Source organism: Sarcophilus harrisii, chromosome 3, assembly GCF_902635505.1.
Source record: "Sarcophilus harrisii chromosome 3, mSarHar1.11, whole genome shotgun sequence".
Taxonomy (NCBI): Eukaryota; Metazoa; Chordata; class Mammalia; order Dasyuromorphia; family Dasyuridae; genus Sarcophilus; species Sarcophilus harrisii.
In genome coordinates, this window is record NC_045428.1 from 568,640,420 (window position 1) to 568,653,509 (window position 13,090).

General features: G+C 41.7%; 1 protein-coding gene across 1 annotated transcript in view; it reads right to left on the minus strand.

The window, feature by feature from the left end:
- FHAD1 (forkhead associated phosphopeptide binding domain 1) overlaps window positions 1-13,090 on the minus strand; it is a 172,121-nt gene that overhangs the window by 110,179 nt on the left and 48,852 nt on the right. Inside the window, exons 6-8 of the mRNA XM_031962819.1 lie at window positions 12,004-12,127; window positions 5,212-5,342; window positions 984-1,058 (exon numbers count right to left, since the gene is read on the minus strand). Coding sequence (XP_031818679.1) covers window positions 984-1,058; window positions 5,212-5,342; window positions 12,004-12,127 — 330 coding nt within the window. The remainder of the gene's footprint in view (window positions 1-983; window positions 1,059-5,211; window positions 5,343-12,003; window positions 12,128-13,090) is intronic.

Below are 13,090 nucleotides of genomic sequence, written 5' to 3' on the forward strand. Positions count from 1 at the left end.
ACCCTATTTGGAAGAGATATTAAATTTTTTTTTCTCATTATCTACTCCTAGCTCCTATCCCAGAGCCCAGAGGCCTGTAATAGGAACTTGATTAAAGCTTGTAATATTGTAGTGAAATTTCAAGAGACAGGGACTCTCTTATTTTTCATTTTTGTATCCATATTGCTGATCCTAGGATCCTGAGTATAGTAGGTGGTATTAATACTAGTAAATATTAATAATTATTTGTTAAATTAAATCGAACAGAAGAAGGACTAAGGAAATGAATCAAAATACTAAACCAACCATGATTTCCTATTTCAGATTTGCATAATGATAATTATAGCTGACATTCATCAAAGTATCAATTCATATTAATCTGTCTTCCCCAACAATCCTGTCCTCAGGGGGCAGATTCTTAAGGCCCTTTGTCATACAACTTACTCTTCTCTGGATATTCTCCAGCTGTGAAGCAGCCACTAAGATCATCCCCACTTTCCTCATTCCTTTCAGCTCTGGTACCTTCCTTCTGACCATCATTTCTACATTAACCCTTTACATTTGCTTGCACACAGTTGTTTACTTGTTGTCTCCTCTATTAAATTAAGAACTCCTCGAGAACAGGGCGGTCTTTTGCTTTTTTGGTTTTTCTCCAATACTTGTCACACTGCCTGATACATAGTAGGTGCTTAATAAATGTTTACTGATAGACTGGCTCAGGGGCACACAATTGGCATTTAATACATGTATATGGATCGATTAACATGAGGCCCACAGGTAGTAGTGCTTAATAAATATTTGTTAAATGATTAGCACGATGAGCGCACATAGTAGGTGCATTAACATTTATTGACTGACTGGCACAGTGACATATAGTAACCACTTAATACATGTTTACCCATGACTAGCATGGTGCTCGGCACATAGTAGAAATTTAGTAAATGCTACTGACTGATTGATTGACATAACCATCACTATTCAGCAAGCCAGGAGAGTCAACTCACACTTTTGCATGCTTTTAGTTCTTTGTCTTTGGCATCCAGCTCATCTTTCTTCAAGTCCTCTTTCAGTTGTGTGTACTGTGGCAGAGAGAAAACAAGGAAGAAGGTATCAGGGCTACTTCTTGATTTTGACTTCTCTTTCCCTCTCTCCTCTCGCTCCCAGAAAGGATTCCTTAAGCAAACAAATGGTGGCTCCTGGACTCAAGATCCCCTGTGCTTAGCTAAGGAAGTCCTGCAATTTTTTTTCCTGAGGCAATTGGGGTTAAGTGACTTGCCCAAGGTCACACAGCTAGGAAGTGTTAAGTATCTGAGGCCAGATTTGAACTCGGGTCCTCCTGACTTCAGGGCTGGTGCTCTATCTATTGCAACAACTACCTGCCCCAGTCCTGCAATTTTTGCTGCCATCTCAGGCCCAATTAGCCAAGCATCATCATCCAGCTTCCTTTACCCAAGTCCAAAAAGCTGAGACATACCAAAAAAAAATCTGCCTCAGGGCTTTTCCTTCATCATAAAGAGCGAACAGGGCTTTGGGCTTCCCTCTCCTTGTGTCAGAGTAGAAGGAATCCTGGATTTGGAGGGACTTGGCTATGGCCATACAGAAAGAAAGTATCAGGGCAGGTCTGAGGAGCTGCGTTCAAATCCCAGGCCTGCTACTTAGCCCTTGTGTGACTTTGGGCAAATTAGTTTATCATTCTATGCCTCAGTAAATGAGGAGATCTGGAGATGACCTGGGAGGTTTCTTCTTGCCTTAAAGCTGTGACTGTATGATCCAAAGCTAGCGTGTGCTGGACTCGGCTTCTCCTGCCTTATAATAGCCAACTAATATCTTGGAAAGTAGCTCATGCTACAAATCAGAGCTTGACTTAATGGTGTTGTTTTAAAAAATTATCTAGACTTAAGAAAGAGATGTGGGAAAAATGTTAATAACGAAGATTAAGCTTAAAAATGTGTCCAAATATACTGCCTCCAAACTCTCTGAGAGTTGGTTGTTAAATATTTACCAGCACACTTTTGATCTCACATCTCTTAATCTTTCTGGGCCCCAGTTTACTGATCTGGAAAAGGAGTGGAAGGTTGAACTAGATGACCCTTTTGACTTTAAATTTACATGATTCCATGAACTCAGGTTCTTAAATTCTACAGCTAGTTCTACTATGCCACATCAATTAGTCCAGCCTGCTTATTTCACAGATAAGGAAACTGAGGATTACTCTGAGGTGAAATGACTTCCACAAGGTCATGTGACTCATGTGTAGTCAAGTTAGGATTTGAACACAGTTCCTCTGTCTCTAAATCCAGGAGGGGTATTCCTAAGGCAGCCAGGAGGCACAGGGGATAGAATGCTCAGTCTGGACCTGAGTGTCTAATCTTTGACTTTAGACATTCATTAGCTGAGTAAGCTACAGTAAGCCATTTGACTTCTCTTGGGCTCAATTTCTTCATCTGTACAATGGGAATAATAATAGTATTAACCTCTCAATGTTGTAGTAAAGGTCAAATGCGTTACCATAAATACAATGCTCTGGATATCTCGGAGCACTATAGAAACGCTGGATCTGAATGCAGCCTCAGGCACTATTATCTAAGGGAGGAGAATACTGGATTTGGACTCGGAAGAACTGTGTTCAAATTCCCGGTTTTCTGCTTACTAGGAGATCTTAGGAGAATTTTCCCTCTCTGGGCCTTTGTTTCCTTCTCATAAAATGAAAGAATTGGACTGGATGGCCTCTGAGGTCCCCTCTCAGTCGAGATTTAGGATCCCATGAGGAAAGATAATATTTGCCAGGCAGTCATGTAGAAGAAGGACTCAGTTTCTCCTGTTTTCCCCTGGAAGGCAGACTTAAGTGCCATGGAAGAAAATTACAAAAAGGGTAATTTAGGTTTGGAAAAGATTTCTAACCATTGAGACTGTTCCAGAATGCAATGGGCTGCTTGGCCAGGTGGTGGGCTCTCCAACTTACTAGCCATATGAGTTTAAGTAAGTCTCTTTGGACACCTTCGATCAAAGATTGGAAGCCCACCCGTCAGGGACGATGTTGGGGGGACTGTTTTTGCTTAGGGGCCGGACTCAGTAGCAGCTAAGCTTCCTTCCCATTCTCATATTCTGTGATCTTGCGAGTCTCTGAGGGCCTCCTCTGGGTGTAAAACATGACTCAGTGACTTCCATCAGGCCTGTCTCAGACAAAGGGAAATTTTCTCTGCATGTTTACATTGGAGTGGAAGGTTGTTGGGGACACAAGGGCAGCAGATGGGCTTCCGGACAGGGACAGGCTTCAGGAAAGCTGGCAGGGAGAGGGCTGCATTGATTGAGTACTCCTCTCTCCAAGGCAGTTGTGTAGAGCCACAGTGCTGGGCCTGGAGTCAGGAAGGCTCTTCCTGAATTTGAATCTGGCTTGAGACACTTACTAGTTGTGTGACCCTATGGAAGTCACTTAACCCTGTTTGCCTCAGTTTCCTTATCTATAAAATGAGCTGAAGAAGGAGATGACAAACCAGTCCATTATCTCTGCCAAGAAAAGATGAAATGGGATCACAAAGGGTTAGATATGTCTGAAAGGACTGAACATTAATTTCTCTCTCCATGGTGCTGGATAAAAAAAAAGCATGACTCATGCTCCATTCAGAGCTTATTCATCTAGGAAAGGGCAATTCTAGATCAAAGGAAATGAAGCATCCTGCCCAACTCAGGGGGAGGGGAGAGATGGGAGGGTTGATACTTTCACCCTTCAACATTTTAAGAGCTGCTGATCTCATAGATGGTCTATGCAGCTCCTAGCTTCTCCATGTCTCCCTTGAACACCTGTATAAGTAGTCATGGCTCACAGTTATAGCCCACCTCTGAATCACAGTATCACAAACAGAGCTGGAAGGTACCTAGTCCAATGACTCTCATTTTACAGATGAGGAAACCAAGACCAAAGAGATTAGGTGATTGAGGAGGAAACAAGTTGTTAAGCACCTACTATGTGCTGCCACTGTGCTAAGTATTTAACAGATATTCTCATTTGATCTTCACAACAAACTTGGAAGGTAGGTGCTATTATCACCCCCATTTTATAGATGGGGGAACTGAGGCAAACACTAGTTAAGTGACTGCCCCAGGGTCAAACAGTTGGTAAGTAGGAAAGCCAGGATTTGAATTGAGATCCTAGTGACAAAAAAAAAGTCATCTAGTGATGAGTCTCTGCTCTGTGCTAGTCTAGTCTTTGGAGGACAAACATACACTCCATTACTGGATCTAAACTCAAAGCTGTTCCAGCTTGATAGAGATTGTATAGATTTGGAGGGTCCAGAAATAAGTCCTCACCTAATCATGAGAGTAGGACTTCAGGAGAGGATAAGGCACAAGGAGGGGTAGGAAAAAGCAATAATGGGAAAAATAACAAGCAACCTATCAAATCCTGAAATCTGAACATTGCCAAAGAGGCAATGAGGTCCAATGGAAGAACATAGGATTTAGAGTCAGAAAAATCGAGGTTCAGATTGTGTTTCTTCCATTTATAGATTGTTTAGCCCCAAGCCATCCCCTTCCTTTTCTCAGGTCTTTGTTTCCTTCTTTGCAAAAGGAGTGATTTGGACTAAATGTTGTTCTAGGGTTCCTCCTCTCCCTGACTTTTCATGTCCTAAGATTCCTCTCACTCCTGACATTCTGTGTCCTAAAACATCTTCCATTCCTGGTGTTCTGTGTTCTAAGGTCCTTCCAACCCTGACATGTTCTATTGACCCTCCCAGCTCTGACATTTTGTGTTCTGAAGCCCCTTTGTTCCTGGCATTCTGTGTCCAAGTTCATTACAGTCCTGATATGTTCTAAGCCTCCTCCCAGCTCTGGCAGTCTGTGTCCTAAGGTTCCTTTCAGCCCTAATATTCCCTATTTCAAGATCCTCCTCAGATCTGACATTTCTATATGTCTTGTTTATGAGAGTGGCTTTGTCACTCAAAAAACCAAAACAAAACAAATTAAAGAAAAAATTCTGCCCCCCCCCAAACCAGATTTTGGCTATCTGGTTTGAGAGGACCAATTCTGGGGCATGAAGAACATCTTGGGGCTGACCAGTGGTAATGTTACCCAACTTGTCAATTTAACCTTCACACTTAAGAAAGAGGGATCAAGCTGGTTCTAGGCTCTGGCAGACTCAGGCTACATTTTTTCCCACAACCCAGTTAATATAGTGATAACAGCACTTCATCCATCCATCCAACCATCCATCCATCCATCCATCTATTCATTCACCCTGGAAGTGATGGCCGAAAGCTGATAATCCTTTTCTTGGTTTTCACTCTTCAGTTTGTCCACCTCCTGCCTTAGTTTGTGGACCATGCTGTCCTTTAATCCGATGTCATTTTGCAAATTGGTTATCAGCTCTGTGAAAGAGAGTGACTGGAGTCAAAGTGTTGCTGCTGAGATTCTGCCCTTCCGATGTCTCCTCGATCCCCTCTTTTTCAGTCCTAGTTTCTAATACCTTCCTTTTAGGATTGCCCTTCATGACCACCTCCTAGACTTTTATGATAGATTTGTCTTTCTCCAAGCTTCATCCCATTACCATACTCATGTTCCTTGGGCAGAGATTGGATCATGTTACTCCTCCAATCAATGACACTCAAGGGATCCTTATTTATTTTATAACTTAGGAAGTTAAAATTCTGACTCTGCCAAATATCCCTGGGTGACCTTGGGTGGGTTATTTCACCTTTCTATGCCTCATTTTCCTCCTTTGTAAAGTGGGATTGAACTAGAAGACTTCTAAAAAGACCTCCAGTCTCCTGACTACCTCTAGTCCATGCTTCAGCTCACATCGTGCCTGGAATTCCTCGTCTCCCCATTTGTCCATTGAATTCCTATATATCCTTTTTGTAATCTGGGTTCAAATCCTGCCTTTGACACTTATTAGCCCTATGAGCCCAGTCAAGTCACTTAACTTTTTTTGTGACTCAGTTTTCTTATCTGTAAAATAGGTTAGATTTGATGAACTCTGAGTGAAAATCCAGCATCCTCTTGTAAAGCCCTAACAGTTAATGGAATAGGCTGTCTCAGGAAGTAATGGGGTGCTCATTGGATGTCTTCAAATACAGGCTGAATGAGTCCTTCTCAGGTGTTACAGCAGTGAGGATTCTTGTTTGGATATGAATTCTACCAGTCATCTGCTATGGCCCTATCCAATAATGAATTTCTGTAGTTCTGTGAAATCCCAGCTCAAATGTCCCTTCATCTAAGAAGCTTCCCTGACCCCACCTGCCTGACTGAGTCAGTAACTGCAAATCTCCTTCCCACTAAGTATTTATTAAATGTCTCTGTCCAGGTACTTTGCTGGGTGTCAGATATATAAAGATCAAAACAGAATAGCCCTTGCTTTCTGAAGCAAGGGCTTATGGTCCATTAGAAGAGATAATATGTATACAAATAAGTATATTCAGAACAAGTAGGAGGTAGTTCTGGGAGTGAGACTCCTAGTTTCAAGAAAGGCTATATATGGAGAAGTAGAATCATGGACTGAGTCTTGAAGTAAGGGATTCTAAGAGATGGTGGGGAATGGAAGATAGCCTACTAGTGCAAAGATGTAGTGTTTGAGAAATGGTATTGTCAGTTGGACTGTCCTGTTGGGTTTAGGAAGGGGAATAATGTCTATGAAGACTGAGAAGGGTGTGAAGGATTTTAAAAGAGAGCATGTTTTTGATCCTGAAGGCAGTCGGGGACCAGGAGAGTTTATTGAGTAGGAGAGAAACCTGGTCAGATGTGAACTTCAGGAAGATCACTTTGGCGGCTCAGTGGAGAATGGACTGCAGTGAAGAGAAATTTGGGGCAAGAAGATGAGTTGGGAGGCTACTGAAGTATTTCAGACCTTTTCCTAATCTTCTAATGTACTGATAATGTAATATTGGGTATTAGAATTATCTTTTTGTGTCTTATCCCTTTTTGAGAATCTAAGCTCTTTGAGGGCAAGGCCTTTGTTCAAATTAAACTTTGAGTCTCCCCATCAGGACCTTGGACAATACACTTGTGTACAGTGAGTAATTTATTAAGTATTTGTTAAATTGAACAGAGAACCAAATCATTTCAATAAATATTAAGAATTTAATAACTTACATCAACATATGTATGAATGATGCTTTAAGATTGATACCTTTAGTATTTATTAAGTATCTTTATGGGTCCAGTCCTGTGCTCTCTTCAACAGGATTAGTAACTGGCCAGTTACTAATCTCCTTTCCTCAAGAATCTCCAATGGCTCCCTCTTGCCAGTAAGAAAAAAATCCAAACTTTTTCTTTTGACACTTAAAATTCTTCACAATTTGGCTTCTCCCTATTTTAGTTGTCTTCCCAATTCTAAAATCCAGACTATTTATTTTGACTTTCAATATGAGAGTCACAAAATTTGAGAAACTGAAGACATCACAGTTGCCATTAGTCCAACTCACATATAAAAGTGATCCTCAGTAGCACATCTAGCAAGAGGTCTTTGAGCCTTCCTTTGGAGATCTCTTAGATGGAGGAACCCAATATCTCCTGAGGCAATCTACTCCATTACTGGAAATTTTGAATTGTACTCATTTAATTTCCATTCTCTGTGCCTTTGTATCAATTACTCCCTTTTCCTGTGCTTTCTTTTCTTTTCTTTTTTCCTTTTCCCACCTCTAGTATCTAGCACAACTCCAATCATCTTAATACAGGCCTAATGTTTGCTTCCATCATCAAAGTACATGCCTAATTAATGTTTGTTTAAAGCAGGGGTCCTCAAACTTTTTAAATAGGGGGCCATTTCACTGTCCCTCAGACTGTTGGAGGCCAGACTATAGTAAAAAACAAAAACTTTGTTTTGTGGGCCTTTAAATAAAGAAACTTCATAGCTCTGGGTGAGGGGGATAATTGTCCTCAGCTGCCACATCTGGCCCAAGGGCCATAGTTTGAGGACCCCTGGTTTGAGGACCCCTGGTTTAAAGAATGGGTAAATGAATCATTGGAGTGGCTGGAGAGGAGTTTGAGGGAAGATTATCTAATAAGTGGAGGCAGGTAGGTGGCTCAGTGGATAGAGCTCTGGTTTGGAGTCAGGAAGACCTGAATTCAAATTTGACCACTAGCTGTATGACTCTGGGCAAGTCACTTAACCATTGTCTTAGTCCATTGAAGAAGGAAATGGCAAACCTCTCCCATATCTTTGCCAAGAAAATCCCATATAAGGTCATGAAGAGTTGGACACATCCAAACAACAAAAACATAATAAATATAAGACCTAGACCTCACCCTCGGATAGCTTAGTTTGAGCCATCTCTGCTCTGGCCCTGATGGCTGAGTTTGAGTAAACTGGATGAGCCGTCCTTCCTAGCAGAAGCCTTGTGGAGATTCCCAATGAGTAGGACTGTCCAGAATATCTATCCTTGAGATTCCCCATATCCTCCCAGCTCACTGGACATGGCAAATCATGGGATGGTCCACCCCATCTGGCTTTCCCTTTGGCTTGTTGTCCTGCTCTGCAGATCTCACACGCGGTCTGTCCATCAGACCTCTTCCTTCAGCCCCGCTCTTACTCTCAGTCTGTGCCCACAGATCCCTAAGATAGCCCTTGCTTTTAGCACATTTGCTCCTCCAGAGCATGAATTTTAAATGTTTATGCTCTCAGAGCATTATTCAGGCTTCCTGCATTTCTGAAGCTCCAAATACTGGAAAACCAGTGTCTCCTGACAATCAAGCATGAGGTTGCCCCCACTATCATAGCCTGAGAGACGGAGATCAACCGATTCCACATCAGATTACCAGAACAGGTGGTAAATTTTCCCCAGGAAGATGTCTAATAATAAAACAGACATTCATTTGGCGGAAAGGAGAGAGCAAACTGTCTCACCTGGAGATAACAGAGTTAGAAGAAGTGGGTGTGACCAGTTTGGCCACTTACTGACCTCAACAAGTCATTTTCTCTTGCTGAGCCTCAATTTCTCCATTTATAAAATATTGAGCTTTGTGACCTTTGGGATTCCTTCTAGGGCTAAATGCATGATCTTAAGACTACTCTACCAAGTTATAGACAAGCTGTATTCTACTTTGGTGGAGACAAGTCACTCATCCACTGTTTGCCTCAGTTTCCTCCTCTGTAAAATGGGAATGATAATAATAGAACCTACCTCTCAGTGTTGTTGTGCCTGGCACATGGTAAGCATTATATAAATGTTAGTTATTATTATTGTTGTTGATATTATTATCTTTCAAGGGCCCAGATTCTTGGCTCATGATAAAGTTAAGATGATGTATAAGGGAATTATAGCCTTGCTTCTTTACAATAGGAGGAGCCCTGAAGCATTCATTTGCCCTTAGGTGCTGCCTTGTCTCTTTCTAGATGGGGAATGCAGAAGGAGACCATGAAATTATCCATGACCACCCTGTCCCTTTCTGGAAAGGAGCTGGCATGGCCCTCCAGGGCAGAGCTGCTCCTGCAGAGCCAGGGTTCTATGGCAGAGAGCATCGGATGGGCTGGCAGCAGATGGCTGTGTGTGGCAGGGAGGGTTATGTGGCTCTTCCATACCAGGGCAAAGGCCATTTAGAAGCTAGTTAGAACCTGACTTGGGCTCCCTGGGGATAATCTCAGGAGACCCCACCCAGAATGATTCCTCCGTGTCCAACTTGATTATAACAAGTCCTATTCTGGAGATATGAACCTCTACTCCTCTCAGTCTAAACATCTGGCCAGAAGTTCAGACACAGCGCCTGGGAGTACGAGGTTAGTAATACAAAGGATTTCTGTCCTGCTCATTTTGTTCTCTGGGTAATCAAGGGCAGTTCCTCAGAAACAAAATACAGTGATCTCAAGTACTTTGGTGGGCCTCCAAACCTGGGACTCCTAGTCAAGAAATTACTAACATAGCTTGGCATTTGCTGGGCAACTGGCAGTTTAATCATCTATGAACTTTTGGAGGGTTGGGGGGGTAGTAGTATTTTTCCAATATACTTTTATTTATGTTTTCCTTTTTGAACCCATTTCAGTTTAGGGATATGGGTGATATTTCATAGGAATATAGATGTTGCATCAGAAAGAGCCTCTTTAAGAGATCATTGAGCTAATCTCTGAATTTTATAGATGAGGAAACTGAGGCTTGGGAAAGTCAGATACTTTTTTGGAAGTTACATAGGGTGGAGAGCCAAGATTTGAACTTAGATTCTTTCCTTCCAGATCTAGAACTCTCCTCCTCCTCCTGCTGCTGCTGTTACTTCTGCTGCAATACTAGCATTGTAGTACCTACCATGTGCCAGGCACTGGCTAAGTACTTTACAATTATCATCTCATTTGATAATCACAATAACCCTATAAGGTGGGTGCTATAATATTACTCCACTCTTATATAGAAAAATGAGGCAAACAGAAGTTAGGGTCACACGGCTAGTTTAGTGTCTGAAGCTGGATTTCAACTCAAGTCTTCATGACCCCAGGAGACAGCTAGTTGGCAAGACTATAGGAAGACTCCTCTTCCTTTAGGAAGAACCTCATAATTTTCTAGCTGTGTGACCCTGGTCATGTCACTTAACCCTGTCTGCCTCAGTTCCTCACCCAGTTGGAGAAGGAAATGGCAGTTTCTTTGCCCTCCTAAAAAACCAAACCCCCAAACCTCCAAATGGGGTCATGAAGAATTGGACATGATGAATGAAGTCCAAGCTAGAGCTCTATTCACCGTACCACCTAGCAGCCTGACTACTACCAGTATAGGAATTCTTTTTTTACCTTGGCTCTGCAGAGGCAGTTTGGATAATGAGACAGTAGAAACCACAAGGACAGCTGAGGGAAGCTGAACAGATGGTTGTCAGTAGGCAACAGAGAAGAGGCTAAACAAAGAATCTCTTTTGTTTGGTATAAAAAAGGGCAAGGGCAAGGAAGGTATTACTGAATCAGAGAGTTTGAAAGAGGGGTATTCCTGACCCAGAGTCAAAGGGTGAGCTGGAACCTAGCCACAAAAGGATCAAGGGGGCTTGGGTTAGGGAGAAATCAACAGCTGACCCCACAGCAATTTCTTAAGCAGCTGCCTAAGTACGGGTCACTGCACCAGGCTCTGGGGAACACTTAAGAAAGAACCATGATCAAAAGCATCAGGTTACATGCAAGTGACCAAATGGTGCTGATTCTTTATCAGCTCTCCCATCTGTCTCCTTCTCTCCACTCACAGCCTTTATCAGAGGCATCCTGGTACTGCTCATACTGGCTTTTGAGAGCCAGTTGTTAGATGTCCAGTGAGAACATCCTGGAAACCAGCCGGGGCACTTAGTATTATATTCCACATATACTTGAGGTTTCTTCTACTAGGTCAATGCTCACCTGAGCTGCTCTGCAGTAGAGAAGGGCCAGCCCCAAAGGAGAAGGGAGAAATCTGTGAGCTCTGAAAGCTTGATATAGAGGCAGCCTTGCTTACTTTGTAGGAGACCCAGTTAGGAGTCAGATCTGGGCTCTAGCACTGACTAACTTAATGAGACCTCAGGCAAATTACTTTGCTGGAAGAAATGGGTTGGAATCACATCTCTACATTAGCCTTTCAGACATGGCCAAGTTACTTGACCACTTCATGCTTAAAATGTCTGTCTTATTTACCCAGCAGGGCCATTGTGAGGCTCAGTGAGCTACGTATGTATTACTCTGGGATTTCCAGGTTGGGCTCATGATGGAAGAAAATGAGACTGCAGGACATTGGACTGTACACATTCTGGACAGGACACTTGTTATATAAAAGAGCAAAACTGGGCTAAATTGGGAAGCAGCCCAACCTGGCTTAGGTGGTGCAAGAAAGAAATTATCATTTAACAGTTTGCTATTTTAACTAATTACTCTTACTAACTAGATTCTAAACACAGTTGTTTCTACCTTTTAGAGTAAAAATACAGTCAGTCCTCCTAAAATTTTTCAGCTCTGGGGAAAAGCTCTCATTGCCTCACCCTTGTTACAATTCTGCCCCTTCTCCATCCATGACCACAGTGGTGAGACATGCCAATGGGTTGAGACAGCCTGGTCTCTTCTACTGTTCTTCTCCCACCTCCTTGTCCTCAGACTAAATTTACCTGCATGCAATGCTTTTTCTTTCTTTAAATTCTCCCCTTCGGCTTTCAGATTTGCAATCTCCACGTTTCTCTCAGTGAGGGTCTGATACAATATACCACTGTATCCTTTTTGGAGGCCGGCGATCTGTGGGAGTCAACACAAAGTCAGAACTTGGGCTGTTGACCTCATCCCTGCCTGTCCTGCTCCCAGACTTACCACAGCTTGGGGTAATTATTCTCCAGTTGGGGAGAAGAGGTTGAGTTTCTTAGATCCAGCCAGTGGGGAGTAGAAACAGGCAAGGTTGTCATAAGTCATGCTATTATAAATGTATTGAGAATCACAGAGTTGGAAAAGATTGTAAAGTACATCTAGTCCAGCTCTGTAAGCCCTGGATAAATGTCCTCTGGACCATCCCTGATGATTCATCCAGTCTTTGCTTGAATACTTCCAGTGATGAGGAATTCACTCCATTCGATTTTTGGAATGTCCCGAATATTGGGAATTTCAGCCAAAATCTGGGTCCCCAAAACTTTCCTCCATGCTCCTAGCTTTTCTTCCTCAAAACCAACCAGTACAAATCTAATCCTCTTTCCATGTAATAGCTCTTTGAGTGCTTGGAAATATTGAAAATCTTTCCCCAAGTCTCCTCTTATTTAGGCTAATCATGTTATTTATAACAATATCTTTTTATAACAAGTTTTGGATTCTTCTCATATCATAATTAAAAAAAGATTTAGTTTTTTCAATTATATGTAATATATATGCATAATATATGCATTCATTTTTACAAAATTTAAAGTTTCTAATTTTCTCCTTCCCTTCTTTCTCTCCTCTTCCTAAAATGGTAAGCCATTTGATATATATATATATATATATATATATATATATATATATCAAATGGTATATATATATATATATATATATATATATATATCAAATGGCTTACCATTTTAGGTATGCATATATATATATATATATGCAATATCATGATTTCTTTCATCTGGTTGGACCTTAGCTTGTCAACGTCTCTCCTAATAGATTATTTCTCAAAAATGTGGAAATTTATTGTTATTTGGTCATTTTCAGTTGTGCCCAATTCTTTGAGAT